Source organism: Eptatretus burgeri, chromosome 1 (genome assembly GCF_056783735.1).
Source record: "Eptatretus burgeri isolate ZD-2024b chromosome 1, Ebu_testis_v1, whole genome shotgun sequence".
Lineage (NCBI taxonomy): Eukaryota > Metazoa > Chordata > Myxini > Myxiniformes > Myxinidae > Eptatretus > Eptatretus burgeri.
Genome location: NC_140961.1, coordinates 18421661 through 18441752, shown reverse-complemented (window position 1 = coordinate 18441752; position 20092 = coordinate 18421661). Strand labels below are relative to the sequence as shown.

The 20092-nt window shown below is 42.7% G+C and overlaps 1 protein-coding gene across 1 annotated transcript in view; it reads right to left on the bottom strand.

Moving 5' to 3' along the window:
* LOC147033957 (leucine-rich repeat transmembrane neuronal protein 1-like) overlaps nucleotides 1–20092 on the bottom strand; it is a 399933-nt gene that overhangs the window by 169104 nt on the left and 210737 nt on the right. The window contains exon 3 of the mRNA XM_085873816.1: nucleotides 2732–4264. Coding sequence (XP_085729942.1) covers nucleotides 2732–4264 — 1533 coding nt within the window. The remainder of the gene's footprint in view (nucleotides 1–2731; nucleotides 4265–20092) is intronic.

Sequence of the window (20092 nt, the reverse complement as noted above, 5' to 3'; positions counted from 1 at the left end):
GTGCATGGAGTGTGCAAAGCCTCTATCTTCCCCACTGCTGTGCTGCACGTTTCCAAGACAGAATCAGCTATGAAGGTGACCAAGCGCAAGAGCATAACTAAGAATGATGTACGGCAGCACAGTGACAGGCAATTCGGCTGATGCCAGAATGTGCACCCTATTTCTTTGGGGAGCTTGGGGAGGGGTGGAAGGGGTTTCAAAAGAATTGGGCCACGGGTCTGAAGAACGAAGGGGAGAGGAGGTGGTGATGGCAAATGCGTGGAGGAAATGTTTGCAGGGATTGCTGCAATGGTAAAGAAAAGTGAAAAATGGCCATTTTTTAAGGTTGAGAAATACTCATTCAGAATGGCCATTCTAGTATGATTTGGCTCGGATTAAAGGAGTTGCGGTAGGAGGATGCAGCTTCACATTTGACACATACTCCTGATGAGTAAATAAAGTGATGAACAGAAAGTTTCATATGTTGGTCCAGTCCTTCATTACAAAATTATTATATTGTGGTAATGTTTGGGCGATAGACTGATGGCATATAGGAATAAGTTCATGATGAGACTCACACCTTGGTTGCCAAATATTTGCTTCAAACTCCATGTGGATTTTGCACTAATGGGAACCAATTGAGGAACGCTCAGTCATATGACGGCTCATCCAGGAAGATGGGTTTAGGCACCTTAATGCATCTGAAATTGCCTTGTCCATCCTTGCAAAGCCTGCAAAAAAAAGGCTCCGGAGCTCTGAAAGCGCGCTTCAATCTTTGAACTATCACAAAGCTTTAGCCTAAAACCCCAAGAGTTCACACATGAACGGCGGCAGCTCCAAGAACATGGCGGCATGAAACACCTCCTGCATGCTGATGCGATCTATCGAAAAGCATCCATAAACACTGCTCAATGGCCTCTGTCTAATCAGAATAACTGTAAACTACAGTAAATCAGGAGGTTCTTCGTAAATTTACAATCGTTTATTTCACTGTTCTTTCTCGTGTTGTCCTTTTTGCACAGGATTAGGGCTTTAGCTTTAGGGTGTACTAATCCTCTGTCGGTGACAAGCAGTTAATTTGCATGAATGTGCTTGCGATTTGTGCTTCATCTTTTCCTTGGAGTCTCTGCAGGGGAAAAGCCACGCTCAGCCGGCCCTGAAACTCAAATCTTCGCTCCCGAGGCAATGGCCTAAAACGTGCCGCAGTTCCCAAGTGTTTCAACACATTCATTTGGTGACTAATTATTGCGGAGTGGCAAATGCTCCTGATCTGGGATGGCCGCAACCTTTTTTCCGTGGTACCAAAGAACCGAAAGAGGCCTGCATCCAGGGACGGAACATTGATCGATTAGACATTTTCAAACTTTTACATCAAATCGTCCTCACAAAACGTGTCATTTACCCGATAATCGGCGGCATCATGTACGATACACAGGGGCGGATTCTGCAGAATTATCTCACAGATGATCTCGGCCTTAAGGATTAACTCTCAGCTCAATAAATCCAATAAATCCATGAGACTAAGACGTGAATGGTTTTTCCCCCACGTAATCTCAATGCCATATTTCATGATTAATGGTTGACCAAACAAGGGGCACCCTTGTTCTTGTAATCACGAAAATATTCTCGAAATTGCATGAGTGCTTGCACGAATAGAAGTTTTCAAAAGACAATCATCATGGACATTTCAAATGAACATATTAGGGATCATGGCACCGGTATGTTCGTTAGTGCCAAATACAGATGATGCATTCTACCCTGAAAGGACACATTCTTTGAAAGTCCTCCGAGTCTGAAAGAAGTCTGAAGTGCCAACTCTGTCATACAAATTCTTAGAGTCGGGCATCATCCTGTAGAAGTAGAAGAACAAGGCAAGCTTGGGGCATAAATGTCTCGGGAAGAATATTTTTTCATTTATACAAGATGGTATACTTTGTTAGAAAAAAAAAAGAAAAGAATAAAATAGCTAAATTAATCAGCATCATCAAAGCAATGGTGTTTATTTTAATCAGATGTGCTAAGTTATCCGAGTTTTAAAACGAGGTCGACAGGGAATAGCAAACGTCAGTGGCTCCTAACTTCTCCTTATTGTTTTCTTTTGTTATTTTTTTTTACCAGTACTTGTCAAAACAGCTGAAACAATCTTTTCAGGCAGATTTCATTGTGCCAGTGCAATTTCAGCATCACACGGGATTGAGAAGGATGTAATCGCTCTCCGTGCTGGTGGTTTAGTGTGATGCCATACATGCGCTGGCTTTTGTTACATTCTGTTGGCTCTCCATGTAGTCCAGCGAGGTATACTTTCATGGTCAGAAATCAACGAGTTCCTGGCATGGGGTTCCCATTTCAGAACAGGTAATAGTACATCAAATGCACTGTGGAGTAACCGACCCCCATGGATTTTGAAACATAATGGACAAAAATAATGTCTCAACAAGCGTGTGACAAAGATGATATACTCTTTATTCTTGAGTACTGCTTCTAATGTGTGTGGTTCAAAACCAATTGGTTGAAATCTATCTATCAAGAGATTATTCGACTGCGCTGGTTCAATTGCACAGGCCTGAGTGCATACAAGTTTCTCAGCTAGATTTCAGACCAAAATGTTTCAATTTGTCAGATCAAGAACTTCATCAAAGCCAACAGTCAAATAAACAGTGCATCATTGCATAACTGTAACAATTATCAGGAATTTCGAAGTGAAACTAAAACAAAATTAATTAATTAATAAATACTGATGTAAAATCCCTACCTCAGCAACATCAGCATTCGTTGTTTTGTAGTCGACGTAGTACTCCAGTGGTATTATAGCAGCTTGTGATGTCGTCTGCACACCAGTCCCCGCCGCTTCTCTACTTCCTCCAAAACCGTGTCGTTTCTTTCCGCCACGATTCCTGTTTCGACGGCGGGTATTGCCAGAACGGCCATGTCTGGTCAAAGGCAAAGAGAGAGGAGCTCCACCAGAAGTGGCAGCCTGTAAATGCCGTACACTGGCTGGATAACGGCGCCATGAAATAAAGACAACCAGCAGAATGACGAGAACTGAGAGTATGAGAGCTGCACAACCTGCCACCACCTTTTGCAAAGACATCTGTTCTAAATCGTGTTCAGGTGATGGTGGTGATGGGGATGAAACTGCAATTGTTGATGCAATGGCCACAACATCCAGAAAAGGTGGCACCACAGCTTCCTCCCCTTCCAATGTCCCTTCTATCATGTTTGAATGATTATACGGTATCAATGTTGGAGACCTGGGCTGGGGTTTAGGTAGCAATGTATTATGCTTCTGACAAAGATTGTGGCTCTCCAGGGCTTCAAGGACATTATCTCCAGCCAGCTGTTCAGGACCCGCACAAAGCATCCCACCACCGTGGTGCCCTTTGAATGAGTGCAGCCATGCAGCCAGTCCACAAAGACGCTCATCACAAGCCCAAGGGTTTCCAGTCAAGCTAAGAAAGACTAACGATGAAAGAGACATGAAGGCATCAGGTTCCAGAACCTCTAACTTATTACTATCCAGTTTGAGCTCTTCTAAATTGGGCAGTCTCTCCATTATCTCTGGCTTCAGTTGCTGAATTCCATTTCCAGAAAGATCCAACACCTGCAGTGATGTCCATCGTGGAGGTGGAATATCTCCTATGGGTACAACTGCATCATCACCAATTTCTTTTCCTGCAATCACCATACTCTCCATGTCCACCAGGCTCCCAGTCGATAATTCACTACTCGTACCATTGCCGATTTCCTCCCTTCGTTTTATCACAGGGCGGCTCAACATATCGATACGGTTCAGTTTTAGGTAAAGTGCACGAAGGTTTGGCAGTCGTGGGCCGAGGCGTATCACATCGACACGGACCACTCTGTTCCTCTCCACGTGGAGCTCAGTGAGGTGCTTCAGACCTGTGAATGAAGTCCGTGGCAGTGCACGCAGTCGGTTGTAGCCTAGGTCCAAAAATTCAAGGGCACGGCAATCGCGAAAAGGTCGGTTAGGGAGTGATCGAATGGCATTGGCACGAAGCTGAAGGCTCTGCAGCTTGCGAAGACCAGAGAAGAGTCCTGGTGCAAGATGCTCGAGGCGGTTGTATGACAAATCGAGGTTACGAATGTTCGGCAATGGTTGGAATGTCGAAGCATCGAGGTCGCCAATGCGGTTTGAGCCAAGAATTAGCTCCCGCAGGCGGTGCACACCTGAGAAGGCCCCGGGACTGACGGTTTGCACAAAGTTGTGGTCAATGTAGAGCCATGTCAGACGACGAAGGCGGCTGAACTGCCCATCGCCAATAGCCTGTGAGCACGATGAAAATACCCATGGTACACCAGTTCCAATCAATGTAGATACAATGTCATGAAATAATTGTATATTCAAACAAAAAAATTAATATGCAAGGTGCTGACATTATACGGCCACAAACCGATATAAAGCAATAACATGTGAACAGACACAAGAAATGCAAGATATGTGCTAATCTTTACAAAGAATTGAATCAAAAAGTGTATGAAGAGAAATTAATTTAAACGAAACTGGAAGTTTTTAATTGATTGGTTGGTCCATATTTGACCACAGTTCAATGGCGAATTTTATCTACTCGCTACATCATTATTCAGAGGTGTGTCCATACTGCTCACATAGTGCCCAGTAGGTTGAGAGCAGGAATTTAGAATTTGGTGAAGACACTGGCACGTGATGGCCAATATCGTTTTGAAAGGTAATGTCCACTAGAAAATATTAGCAGATTCCACAGTGAGCTTAACATCCTCTCTGAAGGACGGCGCGCATATTGATGGAATACCCTGCTTGCAAAGCACCAAGCTGACAGTTGGGGATTGAGGATGAAGGGTATTGAAGGGAAGGGAAGGAAAGATAAATACATTATGAGTGTGAGTTGGGAGGAAAAGAGAGGCAGTCCAAAAAACTGTGCCATTATGCATACAAATAATGTGTATAGATGTCACAAAAGAAGAGTTGGCAGAAGACCAGCAAATAAGCTGAAATAAATCACACACACTAGAAATTACAGCAATAATCAAAATGGAAATACGTGCAAGAGTTGGATGAAAGATGAGATTCTGGCATTAGAGAATAGTTGTAAAATTATATGGAGCAGTCAGACATTTCACGCTGCATATGGCACGAAACCAAGCCAACACCACTTGAACTATACTTCCCAGGAACGAGACAGACTGCCAACGGAAGCGGAGGCAATGGTGGCACGAAATGGTGAGATGAGAGAAAAATATTCATGCAATGGAACGCAGCCATTAGATATTACAAAACTGTTTGATTATACCTGCACCTCCTCTACAAATCTAAATACTAGATATTTTTACCCAGAATATTGACTTTATAAAAATTTTTTTAAGGCTGCTCATATATTCTGTATGCAAACAATAAGTATGGGTGAGGAGGGCAGGCTTAGATGGGGATAAGGTGAAAGTAAAGGGAGAAAATGTAATGTAAGGCATACATGGAAGCCATCTTTGCTTCTTCATTGTGTTCATCATATCATGAAGATGAGGCCAAACCCAAAGACATTCAGTAAAATGGACTAAAAGGGGCTGATGAAACTTAAATGAGGAGCAAGTAATTTGATACTAATAAGATTAATAGCATAATCATAGGATAAATAATAAATTCATGTGTGTGCTTCGCAAAAGATACACCGTGGGATCTTTAACGTCCGACAGCAACCGATACTGGAGAACGGACAGCAATGATGATAATAAATAAAATATAACAATCATAAAGTACGACTGTCAGAACTGCAAACCAAATATGATTGAAGGAAAAATAAAAATGTAATTGAAAAGGTGAAATTTTTTTTTTTTAATCTTATGTTGAGGCAAAACACTCAAACAATGACTGATGCATTAAGGCCTAGTGAAGGCCTCGTTTCAGCTTCACACACCACAGTCAGGAATAAACAACCAAAATGAAAACATTTCAAACAGGAACTAGAAAGCATCTCAAAATGCAAAACAAATCCGCATACGCTTTCTTTGTACTCACACTAAACTTGACAAAAACGACAGTTGAAGAACAAATTGTACATTTTATTCATTTCTGTTCTCCACATTCCCATAATAAAAGTTTGTTATAGATTTGATGACAAAAGCTCAAATGGTAAAAAAAAAGTTATGGCCTGGACGGACGGACGGACGGACGGACGGACACACACACACACACACACACACACACACACACACACACACACACACACACACACACACACACACACACACACACACACACACACGAAGAAAGCGAGCGCAAGCAGGTCCATTGTGGCGGAAATACCGCATGGTGTGAACAACCAATGGTGCTCCCAGAAGGCCTTGAGTGGGTATTCGGAGATCGTGAGGAATGGGGATGTCATGGATGTGGAGTCAGAGAGATATCACCATAAGGAGTCGAAGGTAAGAGAAGCACATGTATGACTCGTATAACAGCAGGTAATGCGGTCCTGAGCGAAAGGGGTGAGACCTAACATCGCGGTCAGGATGTTGAACGGTCCGTGTGATGGCACCCGGAGCAGGAAGAAGGCGAGCACGAGTGGGACCATCGTGATGGAGATACCGCATGGTGCGAAAGGCCGAGGGAGCTCCTAGGAGGCGTCGAGTGGTGAAACGGAAGCCACGTGTGTGATGCACGACGGGGTGAGTGTGTTGCAGAGTATTAAAAAAAAACTCCAAACAAAGGGCCACAGGCCCACAACAGAGAAAGCTGTGTGAAGACTGTGTAGACACACCAGGCAGCTGGGGTGTGTCCTGCTAAGATAAACGGCTTCACCTTCCGCAGAGAGGCAGCGCCCTGCATCAAAGCACAGAGCGATGACGATGCTGCCTGACTCAAAGGAAAGACAAAAGCAGGACAGAAGAAGAAAAAAAACAATGAATGCTGGAATGTTGAGGAGGAGGAGGACATGGGTTGTGTTTGTGGAGGAGATCGATTCATGACTACAGCACATATAAATGAGGAAAGGATAAATGATAATTGGCAGAAGGTTGAAGAGGAACAAAGGAGTAGATGAGAGTAGGAACAATGTTCTCTGGAAGAAGAGATGGCTAATAACACAGAGGAAGTGAGAATGACACCAACTGAAGAAAGACCACGAATAATTTGACGACGTAATAACAAACACACAAAAACACGAAATAACAGAACAAACAAATCTTTCAAAAATATATTTTCAAAATAGCCCCCCCCCAACCCCTCCGAAAGAAATAATCATAGTAAATTTTGCAGCAGCACAACTAATTCAGGATAAAGGAACAACAAAACACTGCAAGAACACAACAGGTTCCAGAAATAAAACCCAAGCACAACCATCTCTCTGACTCTCTGAGAAATCCTCTATATCTCTTTGCTGATGATATCTCTTTGCTTTGCTTTGCTTTGCTGATACCCTCTAACGTACCATCGGTCATCCCTCAGACCGGCAAGCAGCAGCTTCTTCACTCACTGCAGATCTGGATAAAATCACAAACTGGTCCAACACGTGGAACATGTCTTTCAATCCGGACAAATCTCACACTCTCACTATGTCTCTCTGAAAGGACACTTTAGACCCCCCCCATCCACTTTCTCAACAATCCTCTGGATGAAGTCCTTTCTTTCAAGCTTCTGGGTCTCACTATCTGCCATGACCTTTCTTGGGAAAGCCACATTTCAAACCTCGCCTCCAAAGCCAGTCGCCGACTGGGAATCCTCCGTCATGCAAGGTCCTTCCTCGGCCCACCTGAGCTCCTGACCACTTACAAAGCTTTTGTCCGCAGCCTGATGGAGTACTGCTCTCCCCTCTGGGCTGGTGCATTTGCCTCCAACGTTTCTCGGCTTCACGCTGTAGAAACCAAGGCATTTCGGATCATTGGCCTCTCCCACAATGAGGCTGAGTCTTTGGGCCTCTCACTCAATCACCGCAGGTTGGTCGGTGGTCTTTCTGTCTTGTACTGTCTCCTCTCCAGCCTTACCCCCCCTGCTCTCTCTGTGATTTGTCCCCACCACATTTCCGCAGGGCGCTCAAGGTCCGCCAACAACCCCCTTCTGGTGAAACTACCAAAATCACGAATCACTGCTCATCTTCACTCTTTCATTCCACTTTTTCCCCGCCTTTGGAATAAACTCCCTCACTCTATTCATTCCCATTCTTCCCTCCAGGCCTTCAAAACAGCTGTTCACCACCACCTCTTGTCATCCCTCATCCAAATCCTCGATCTTTCCTACCCCCGATAATCCACCCAAGCCCACCTCCTTCAAATTCCCTGCTTTCCTTCCTGAAAGTCCCTGTAATGTCTATCTTCTATTCCCCATGTTCCCTGTCCCATCCCTCTCCCTTCCACAGATCTCCAAATGTCTCTGTTTCCCACTATTTTGTCCTTCTCACTCCCTCCCCTCCTGTCTCATGCCCCCCTTGATGTGCGTTGTGTGTTAGCTCTCACACGAGCCTCGACAAGGTATACAAAAAAAACCAAAAAAAAAAAACCATGGAAGCAAAGACCCGACAGACAGAGGGAAATGCTCAGAAAGGAGACAGGATAGCTTCAGCAATTCCAAAGAGGAAATCAAAGCCCAAAACTAAAGAGGAGAATCCAATTTATATATATATATATATATATATATATATATATATATATATATATGTATATATATGAAATTGAAGACAATAACCTAGAGGAATGGTTGCTAAAAACAAACTCAAAAAAGAAATGATAGCAAGGAAATTTTTTTTAAATAAATGACTGCGACGAGGCTTGCAACATGAGAAAACAAGGCGGGAAGTCTAAAAACAATCCGGAGAGATTCTACCGTGAATGAGGGAAACGGAAGCAGAATGTGTCATCCCCTCCTGAAAAAGATGAAATGAAATTCTGGAAAGGAATTCATGAAGATCGAAAAGAACATGATAAGGAGGCACAATGGATCCAAAAACCTGGAGAAGAAAAAGCAACATCTCGAGGAAATACCCCCCAGTAATAATTGATGCAGAAAAGATAAGACAACAACTTACAAAGATGGCAAACTTTAAAAGCCCTGGCCCAGACGGGATCCCAAACTTGTGGCTGAACAATTTGATGCTCTCCACGTTCACTTCGCCTGAGCATTCAATGAACTTATCCAATGGGATCAGGAAATGGAAGAATGACTCATATAAGGTAACACCTTCCTCATCCCAAAATCTGAAGAAACCCAACAACCTCACAAACACCAGCCAATAGCCTGTCTATCAACAACATACAAATTTTTAACAAGAATCATCAGAGAAACAATGCACCACCACCTAATACAACGAGGAGGCCTCGAGGCAGAACAGAAGGGATGCTGCAGAACAACAGACGACCTACTACTAAATAAGGCCATACTCGAAAACTGCAATATGAGAAGAGCCAAATTATCCTCAGTCTAGATAGACTATAAAAAAGCTTTTGATCGTGTCCCACATTCACGGATGATAAAGTGCATGCAAATGTATAAGATAAATCCCCAAATGATCAATCTGATTTTTGAAAGCAATGGATCTATGGAATACCACACGAATCCTGCAGCACTCAGAAGGAAAGATCAAAATACCATGAGTGAAGATACGACGCAGGATCTTTCAAGGAGACAGCTTTTGTTCATATACCAGTCCACTTAAAGGAATTTTTTTTTCCGTTTCGTCCTCAATCAAAACATTAAGCGCTTTTTCCATCCTTTAAATATGATGATCACAGGACTGGAACGAGCCATTTGAGCTTTGCGGCGCGGTAACACTTGAACGGATATTTGACGCAGGTTTATACACAGCAGTTAATTGATCCGGTGATTGTGGTTTACAGATGCCGCACTTTCACTTGCTGATGCATCTAAGAACTACACAGTCACAGGCATGGTTGCCCATTTGCTTCATTCATATCACAGGTATGGTAAACCGACCATGGGCGTGAAGATCCGGCCAGAGGTGAGTGTTTTAGATGTCTGTGGTATTTTTATTGACTCGTAAGGTTCGCAGTTACTGGATCTAACCCACGACCGTCATAGTGGCGAGGCATGGGATTTGGAGCACTCCACTGGATGATCATAACAGAATACTCACCTCTCTCACCTCTCTTCTCTCTTCTCTCTCTCGTGCTGCTGAGGCAATCTCATAGGGGAGGATTATAATGGGTGGTTTTCCCTTGTCTTCCCAGTCATTGGGGAAAAAGTATTTTGCTCAGGATGCTGGCAATACCTCACCTTTTCTCTTTATAAAAAGACACTGTGGGATCTTTAATGTCTGCCAACAGATGCAGGCAGGCAGGACACCCAGCTTAACGTCCTTTAGAGGGACGGTGGTCTCGTCTATATACTGCCTTGCCTTGTAAGTAGCAATCTGACAGCTTTCATTCAAGTGGGGAATCAAACTCACGCAAACAACTTAAAGTTAAGTGCAATGCAGCTGTTGCACTCACCTTTGCTACGTCAATAATCCTCTGCACTATACTGTCGACATACAGGGAGCGAAGTCCAGAATATCGAACCTTGACTAAAATATGTTAAATTAATACAAGACAGGAAAACTCAACCTTTTCGTTCTTGCATCATTTGCACATCGTGTTCATTCACTTTATTTCCCAAACTGTTATACTTATTATCCAGAAATCAATTTAATCGGTTTGGATGACAGGATAGCTTTTCTTTTCTTGTGTGTATTGTTTCACATCTCGGAGTGTTGCATGATCCAAAGGCAACCAACCACCTGTCAAGTCTGTTACTGCTCACATATGAGAGCAAATGGATCAATTACAAAGACTCTTTCATGTTCAAGTCAAGCAACACTGTTGTGGAGGTTAATTTTGTGATTTATCTCTGCTGTGTTCAAGAGATTAATCTATAGTGTTGGTCTATGAGCATTGATATAAAATACATGTTCACCGGACTCAGTGGAGTAATGGTGTAGAGCGTCTGCTCTAAGTTTTGGAGGTCAGGTCAGGAATGGTAACATGCGCCGGAGCAGCGCATGACTGCACCTACTTTCTGTCGGTACCCCAGGGGCCTCCTTCTGGCCATCACCTAGGCAAATACCTGGCAAATCTCGATCTCCTTGAGATACTGATGAACGTGCTGCAACCACGATGCACGTGATCAGTCCGTTGGCCTCCTACACTCATGAGGTTCCCTCGCTGAGAGAATCTGGTGAGCAGGATGAGCCTCAAGAAAACAGGCCACATGTCCACAGAGCCGCAGCTGATGCTCTTTTACTATACAGGTAACAAATCTCATCTGAGTCTCTCTCAGCAAACGCTCATTTGATGCAAAGTCTGACCAGCGATAGCGAAGGATTCTCCGAACAGGCCTGGTAATGAAGGAGATAAGTCTGCATCTCAGATTCTTGGTCAGAGTCCAAGTCTTGCATCCATAGAGCAAGACGAGAAGCACCAAGGACTTAAAGACTTTGACTTTCGTCCTGCATCAGTACTGACAGCACCACACCCCATTATCCAGTGAATCCATGACTCCCCAGTCCTGACACAGACATCTATCCACCTCCTGCTCACAACATGCAGACACATGAATATCACTAAAAAGGTGCGTGAATCTCTCTGTGATCTCAGCATCTTCGCCACAGACAGGAACAGACAAGAAAGCATTATCCAATATGTCATTGTAAGCCTGGATTTTAGGTTTGACCCAGGAAAATCACAGCGGCTCCGACTCCTCATTCAGTACCTCGAGAGCCCCCAAAAGAATATGTAGAGTCTTCACAAAGATGACTGCATCATCTGCGAAATCCTGGTCAGTGATTTTGACATTCCCAAACGATGCACCGCAGCTTGATCTTTCCGTCATCCTCCCCAGAATACAGTCAATACAGAATACGGTCCCCATAATTTTAGTCCCTGAATACAGTCCCCAGAATACAATGAAAAGTGTGAAAGGTAGTACACACCTCTGACAAACTTTTATAACAACTGGAAATAAGTCAGAGATGGAACCACCACCCCTCACAACACGCAGTTCCAGAGAATAGTTCAGAAATCAGATTGATCAGTTTTGGTGGCACCCTACGAAGACCGAGAATCCTCCAGAGAGCATCCTGATTCACTGAATTTAACGCTTTTCAGAGATCAACATTGGCTGTGAGTAGCCCCCGTTGAAAGTCTCACCTGCGTTCAGTGAGGACCCTTTGAGCAAGGATATCGTCAATTATTTACCTCTTTAGTGTGAAGCCGAGCTGCTTTGGCTGCTGGTGCTCAAGCAGATGGTGGGGAACCCCATCAATAATTAATTATATCCGAGCAAAGATCTTGCCCGACACTGAGAGCAGCGTCACCCCTCAGTAGTTGTTGCAGTCCTATAAATTAACTCGCTATTAAAAAATTAACTCAACACCTCTTATCCATGGCAACCACCACCACCGGTATATCAGAACGAGCTGTTTCATCACATGGTCACGGATTGTTTATTCCCAATATGGGGCTGTTCAAAAACTATGTAATGCTATTTCTTTTTTCGTAATTTACATCTCATAATGCTTAATTACTTAACTTAGTGGAACGCTTGATTACATAACTTAATGTAGCACTCGATTACCATGCATTATGATGTATCATGTGTTATGAAATACCATGCATTCTGATGGGCTTGATTAAACCGCGTAACGTGCCTACAACACGTTACTCATAGGTTAGAAATAAGTTTCGGGTACGCTAAACATCACCTCGACGTGTTTCGACTTATGAGTCACTTACAAGTAACGTGTGTCGATGTGTGTCAACGATCGCGTAACGTGCCTACAACATATGGCCAGCATTATGCGGAACGTGTGAGTCATACGCTGGCATACGTCGAAAAATTTCAAGCATTGAAAATTTGTTTAACAGCTCGGCGTACAAAGACGAATGCCAGTGTACTACGACATATGCCAGTGTACTACAACGTATGCCAGCGTGCTCTTAACGTATACAAACTTACCCATACCGTATTCGACATGTGCCAGCATTTTAGCCAAATTTTTCATACATCAGGCATACGCTGCCTAAATCGTCAAGGTGTGACAGGGCCATAACAGATAAAAACATCTCATGCACATCAATGAAACCTCTTTGCCATTTTTCAGTCCAAACCCCTTCACTGTTATGGTACCAAGAACCATATGTTACACGTGAATTACATATCACCCCCGTCTTTGGTCCACAAAAGGACATGGAGAAGAAGCCAGGAAAATTACAATGAAAAGAAGGATAAACCTCCAGTTATGTGCAGGCTGCACAAAGCATGTCCTGCCAATCACAACAGCTTCCTTTAGGTTCGGGACATTTTGCAGCATATGAGACAACAGGGTAACGGGCAACATTATTACATTATCGACCGATTCAGGCCAGCTTGCCTGGGGGAGGCCATCAAGTACAAATGCACGTTTCTTGCTACTAGGCCATCATCATCATTACAGACATGATACCTCCACCGCATGCAGACTGTGGTATTGATAAAACATTGGTAAAAATTGTCGTGCTGCGATACTCGTAAAAGCCGACTTGCCAGGACCTTCTACTCGTGTTTTAACAGTGCTCATCATACATTGATGTAGTTATTAATTTGAAAGACACTTTGCTCGATTAATAATATTTAATCAGAAAAATAGAACTTGTCGGAAGTGAACATTCACAGTGTAATAAGCTATAGATTAGGTACAGCAACCGAGAACCTATCTGAAAATGACAGACGAAGATCATCCTCAAATTTATGTGACAGACAAGGATATGTGGGATTTAAAACACAGGAAGTGGATATTTATCAATCTCTGTATTATATTTACTTAATCTTTTGCAATTCTCAAATTGGAATATGTTTAAAACTTCTCCTCCTTTCACTAATAACCTGTATCCCAATCCCATAGCTTCCATGTAGGATGAGTAAGTATCATGTCCATAACTCATGGCCTATTTTTATAAAATATGCAATGCGACATTTCAGGCCCACAGTTGGGATTTCACTTTCCTGGTTGGGTACTGAGTGCTGAGAACAACTTTTGTCTTGTTCTGGAATATTTCCAGGAACCTGGGTGGACACCTTTTCAGTTTCAAAGGCAATTACTTTGTCTTTAATCCAGTTTGGCATGGTGCTTGCTATGAGGCCTGCCTCTTTAAAGCAATTTTTTGCACTGCGTGAATACCCCTTACTGCATTCAGACCGAATTGCTCAAGATACCATAAGAAGTTAAGGCTAACAAAATAGCAGCTGCTCATTTGTCACACCAGCAGGAACCGACATTGGGAAACAATTGAGTCATCTTTCCTCGGTGTGTATTTTTGATGGAATTGTAAGTGTGAGTCACTCCACCTGTATGGCACCTAAAACGAGTCAGACATCACGATATACGACGCCAAGTCTGAGGCTGGCATTCTGGCAGAAACCTCCATGGTGCAAAACTTTCCCTACACCTCAACCAGCAGATTGTAAGGCAGGCAGCAATCATACTGAGTCATGCGGCAAGGAAATAAGAGGTAAAAAAAAAAAGACAAAGTATCCGAGACAAGACCTACCTGATGAGATGGAATTCCTGTGCCACGCTAATGCTTCTGAAATACTGTGGCTGCCGGTGTCCACAGAGGTTGAATCACCTGCTCTTCCTCTTCCACATGCATTCCATTACAAATCCATCAAATACATTTGTGCCATTCACTTGTCTTTGCCTCGGTCATTTCTTCCCACCACTTATTCTCGCTCGATCGATCATTCTCTGACAAGACCATATGAAAGACATATAAAACTAAGGGACAACCACCCGATCTTTTGTGATAAAGGAGCTGACAGTGGCCTCGGTTGGCATTCATGGGGAGGAGGGAATTCCTCCTTACTAAATGCCCCGCTGAGTGTGGTGAGAAAGGCGGCACCACATCGCTGATACCCAGGTTACCCAGAGTAAGTGACGGCACTTCCCGCAAACTCAGTGGTTGTGTTAAGTGTTTCTCTCGTCAGTATGTCCATGTGAGTTTGAGTGGCAGCTCCATTCTGAGCCTAACACATTGTATAAAAAACAAAAAGAAAATAAAAAAGCCCTGTGCCTCGATGTCAGATATTGCATGAATTTCAAGGTATGCGCAAACAAACCTTAGCCGTTAACCCGGAAGTGAAAGGTGAGATGCTGCAGCCCTTCCCCTAATGGAGGGCAGCATGACATAAAGCAAATAATTAATTTCTCCTTGTATCCAATTTGCCAGCAACAGGAAATGGACTTTATGTCATACAATTCTTAGTGGGTCACCTCACACACAATACTGGTGTCATGTGGATGAAACATTTGTTTTCCAATACGATGTCCATGGAAGCCACTCCAAAGCACATTCTACCACTCTTAGCTGCAATTATTTAATGATGCATTGCAGCTAATAGTGAGAGACATACAGCTCCACTGAAGAAATGCTATAATTGAGTTGTCCATCATTTAGAAATCGAATTTTGAAAACATGCATTTATTTGCTGATGAGACGTCAAATCAATAAAGCTCTCACCATCATTGTATCATTGTATTCTCCAGTAAAGAATCAGAAGCACAAGACCTACTCTTGTCTCTCTCTCTCTCTCTCTCTCTCTCTCTCTCTCTCTCTCTCTCTCTCTCTCTCTCTCTCTCTCTCTCTCTCTCTCTCTCTCTCTCTCTCTCACTCATCATGCACACAGGTTGGTGGCCTCTCAATTTTCTCTGCCTCACATCTCATCGTGTCATCTTCTGCTTTTTCATCCCATTGAGCTTGATCTTCTTGACACATGTTCTTCCAGTAACCCATTCTTGGCAAATTTATGAAACTCCAAGTACATTGTGACCTCGACAATGTTTGTCCTGTTTTTCTTTCATATATTCAATTTGAATCTTTCCTCCATGGCTTCTAGTATGCAAGACACCATAAACGAAGTAATCCTCCATTCAATTCCATCTTTCTTCCCCCCCCACCCCTCCCCCCATTAACTGCACCCTCAGCCAACTCTTACATTCATGTCCCATTTTTCTTCCCTCTCCTCTCGACTCCTCTTTCTGTTCATCCATTCCCTTGTGTGTAGCTTCCACGTGCAGTGTCACTGCCCATCTCTACACCTATGCTCCTCCACAATCTGACACCTCAATCTATTTCGGCCAAGATTTTGTTGACAAAAAATGTGCAAATACTAATTGACCTTTAAGGGGTTAACCTGGAGCATTCCTTTATCATCTGAACCAATGGATCATGAGGGTAGAAACTCATATTCAAATCCCATATGCAATAGGCAACAATAACAAGGAGTAATCAAAAAATTCTAGTATCTGGATTCGGATCCGGATCTTCACCAAAATTGAATGAATTTGTTTTGGTCACACACCCAACTTGTCCACCAAGTTTCGTCTGAATCCGTCCATAACGCTATGAGTTATCCAACTCACAGACAGGCAGACAAACACAGACAGACAAACACAGACAGACAGACAGAATTTTTTCACCAAGTAACAAGGGTGAAAACATAACCTCTGTCCACCTTGGAGGTAACAACCAACAAGGAACTCTGGTGCAGGAGATGGTCACTGGGCCGATCATGCCTGTGCTATACAAACACCAGATACTATCAACCATGCATACGCAAGCGACTTACAAGTTGTGCCAACATCCCTATACCCCTTTGTCTGCAATACATTGGGGTACCTATCAAATTGTAATTTAAATGTATCTACTTTTTCTGCGCCCAACGCCTTTTGAGAAAGAACATTTCATGCATGAACTACTCACTGACTGAAAGACCCCTGCTTTAGTTCTGTCCTCACTCACCTCTTCTTTACCTTCAGGCTATGGCCCATGGTCAGCTACCACTGTCTATTTTACTGAAACTACTTATGCCAATGCAGTTCATGTTAAAGAATGTTGCTGTTAACTGAGTCTTTGTCCTCCCTGTGATTTAAGTACAAACTGCAAGTTCCTCAATTAACGTTTTAAGTTCAATGCAAAAAAAAAATGATGGTGTGGGATATCGTGTAGACCAGAGATTCAGTCTTCCTTTTTAACTGGCCAATCAATTATTTTTAAAACAAGTTGCACGAATGATGTGATTGATAGGTGAGAGTTAGTTAATTGCACCTGGAATCACACGTAAGAGAAGTAATTGGATCTGAAGTTCACACTTATTTTTATATACAAGGTCAAAGCTCGTGGAAGAGTGAGAACACTGAATGTATCAGGACACAGCATAACAACATCAACAGTAGAGAGAGGGTGAGGGGGGAAACCCCAACAGCGGAGTTGAAGGACAAAATAGAGGGAGACTCTACACTTGAATTATCCAAATAATGGGTGTGGGGAGGAATGAGGGGTAGGGGAGGATGCATGTGGTGGACAAAATGGATAGGAAAGCAAACTCTCAAGAAGGAAACACTGGAAATTTGGAAGCTACAGATGAAGGCCTTGTAGGTGGATAGGAGTTCAGGTGTGCCAAGGAAGGACTTTATATGATGGAGGATGCCCAGTCGGTGGCTGGCTTTGGAGACCATTTTTGAAATGTGGTTTATCCAAGAAAGATCATGGCTAATCGTGAGACACAGGAGTTTGAATGAAAAACTTCCCCAAGAGGATTGTAAAGAAAGTAGAGAGTGGGAGGTGGAGGAGATTGCCATATGGTCCTTTTGGAGAGTGAGAGTGTGAGATTTGTCAGGAGGATGTCACAGAAGATGGTGGAGTCATCAGGCAATTGATAAGGGGGATTTTCCAGAAAGTCAGAGAGATCGTTGATGAACATTAGGAATGGGACTGGGCCTAGAACACTGCCCTGGGGTACTCCAGCCTTTACAGGGAGAGGAGATGAAAGGATATTGTTGGCTATGAGAGTGGAGGAAGTCAGTAATCCAAGAGTGGAGTTTGCCTTTGATGGCATCGGCAGAGTGTTTGGAGAGAAATGTGGGGTGCCTTCTGTATCGAAGGCTTGAGACACGTCTAGCAAGAGGACTCTGATCTCATGGCTGACATTGAGGACCACCATTCATTGTTGAGAGAGTAGAAGCAGCATGTACAATCTAAAATGAACTGTTCTGAATCAAAATTGGTGATCGGAGATGAGGCAGTTGGAGAAAAGGAAGGATTTCATATCAACTGAGTCTGCAACAGATAATTCCAAAAAAGCCACAACAAATGTGTATCAAAAAGCCCGCAACTAGTGTTTAGAAGACCAGGCACAAAAATACTGGCATGGAAACAATGCAATCATTTCAATATGCAATGTTTCCACCATGGACTGGGGATACATATGCCTTGTTAATTTGTCAAAGAAGGAGTCTTGGGGAAAGGAAGCACTTGTGTAATTTTGAAACAGTCAACTATTGAACCGATTTAAAGAGTATTGTAAAATATAAGCTTGTTTTGACAATGAGAGCATTGGATATTCGGCTGCAGAAGCATGACTAAGTGAGGAGGAGTGACACACAGCAGGAGAAATAAAATCATGAAGCAAAGTCTGGTCACGCACTTAATCAGGGAGAGGTGTGTTCTAGATAGATGTTCCAGTGGACATCAGAGATTCGTCCTTGAGATACAGGATGCCAAATACAGAAAGGAGACCTTGAGAAAAAGACCTCGGAATAATGAAGGAAACTCATATTTTTGGCATCACATCATGTGCACACGATCTTAGTTTCACATCGAGTCTTAATTGTAGTAGGAGTAAAATTATTCTGGATGACATCACAGTACCTTGACTTCACATGTGTGCATGTCCAATATGAAACGCTGCGACACGTGCAATGTTGTTAAAGACTCAAACTTGTGCAAAATTATTCATTTTAGTCTCCCATCGAGGTTGGGCAATGCCGTGCAATTCACAACTGCGTGACGTGAGGTTTAAGTTAAAATTAATCACTGACAACATATGTATATATATATATATATATATATATATATATATATATATATATATATATATATATATATATATATATATATATTAGTGTGCCAAATGTATAAAGCCAAAACAAAATTTTACAAAGCAAAACTTTCCAAAGCAGGTGAGAGCAAATTAAAGGTCACAACCAGGAAATCCTTAAAGACATAATTAGTTGGGCAGCAGCCACCAGTACTTGTGTACAACATCAGGTCATGCAAATGGGGCACAGCAATGAAGGCAAGAAGTTTGACCTTTCACCGACCTAGCTCGTGCATGATCTCGAAGTTGTTTTGAACAAACTACTATAATTGGGCACTCAACATGGGGGTAGTTTGAAGGTCGTAGATGAAGGACCGGTATTGACCATAAGGTGTTTCCATCCATATTTTCCTTGGGTGATCTTTATTTCTGCTTGTTAATGCATCATGTTCAACAAGTATTGTTTGCAAAATGAGAATACTTAATTAGCACGATTACAAGACAATTTGTTGACATTTATGGACATGTTGAGAGCGGTGTGTGAACATTCTCTCGAGAGTGGTGGAGGCAAGCATTGATAATGCACAATGGATCTTCAAAGTTAATAAGCCTAGGTCATAAAGTGCACGTAAAATGGTTCAATGATTGTAATATAAGTACAATTTAGAGTTCATAGAATATAGTACCCCATGCAGTGTTCAGGTATGCAGTCAAAAATATATATTGTAAAGGCTGTATAAAAAAAATATTCCGGAAGTTTACCACTGTTGACGCAGTGGCTAATACATCACCCTATCGAACATGTCACATTAGTTACGCGTGCCTGCTGTTTGTATCCTTCATGATATCCATAAAAATAGAATTTCCTGTTTAGAATTATTTTCCATTTTGTTTGACTGCCAAATACACAGAAATATGCCAAATACTGCCAAATACATGCCATCATAGAGTACAAGGAGAGGATGAGGGCCAGGTATAAGCAACTTAACAAAGAAGCGGAATGTTTGGAAGAGTAGTGGAAGTATGGAGAGCAATTGATGGGAATTGCAGAAGTTTTGTGGAAAGACGTCAGGAAAAGGTGCATCTTCGAGGGATATAAACAAGCATGGTGGTTGGAAGAGGTAGTGAAGGCAGTTGGTGAAAAAGAGGTTTGGAAGAGGATAGACAAGATAAAGTTGAGGGAGAGGCAGCTGGATGCAGGGTTGATGCACCTGTATGGGCAACATAAGAAAGCAGCAAGGAAAGCTGTGGATAGGTGAGGAATGATATGGAAGAGGAGGTGTACAA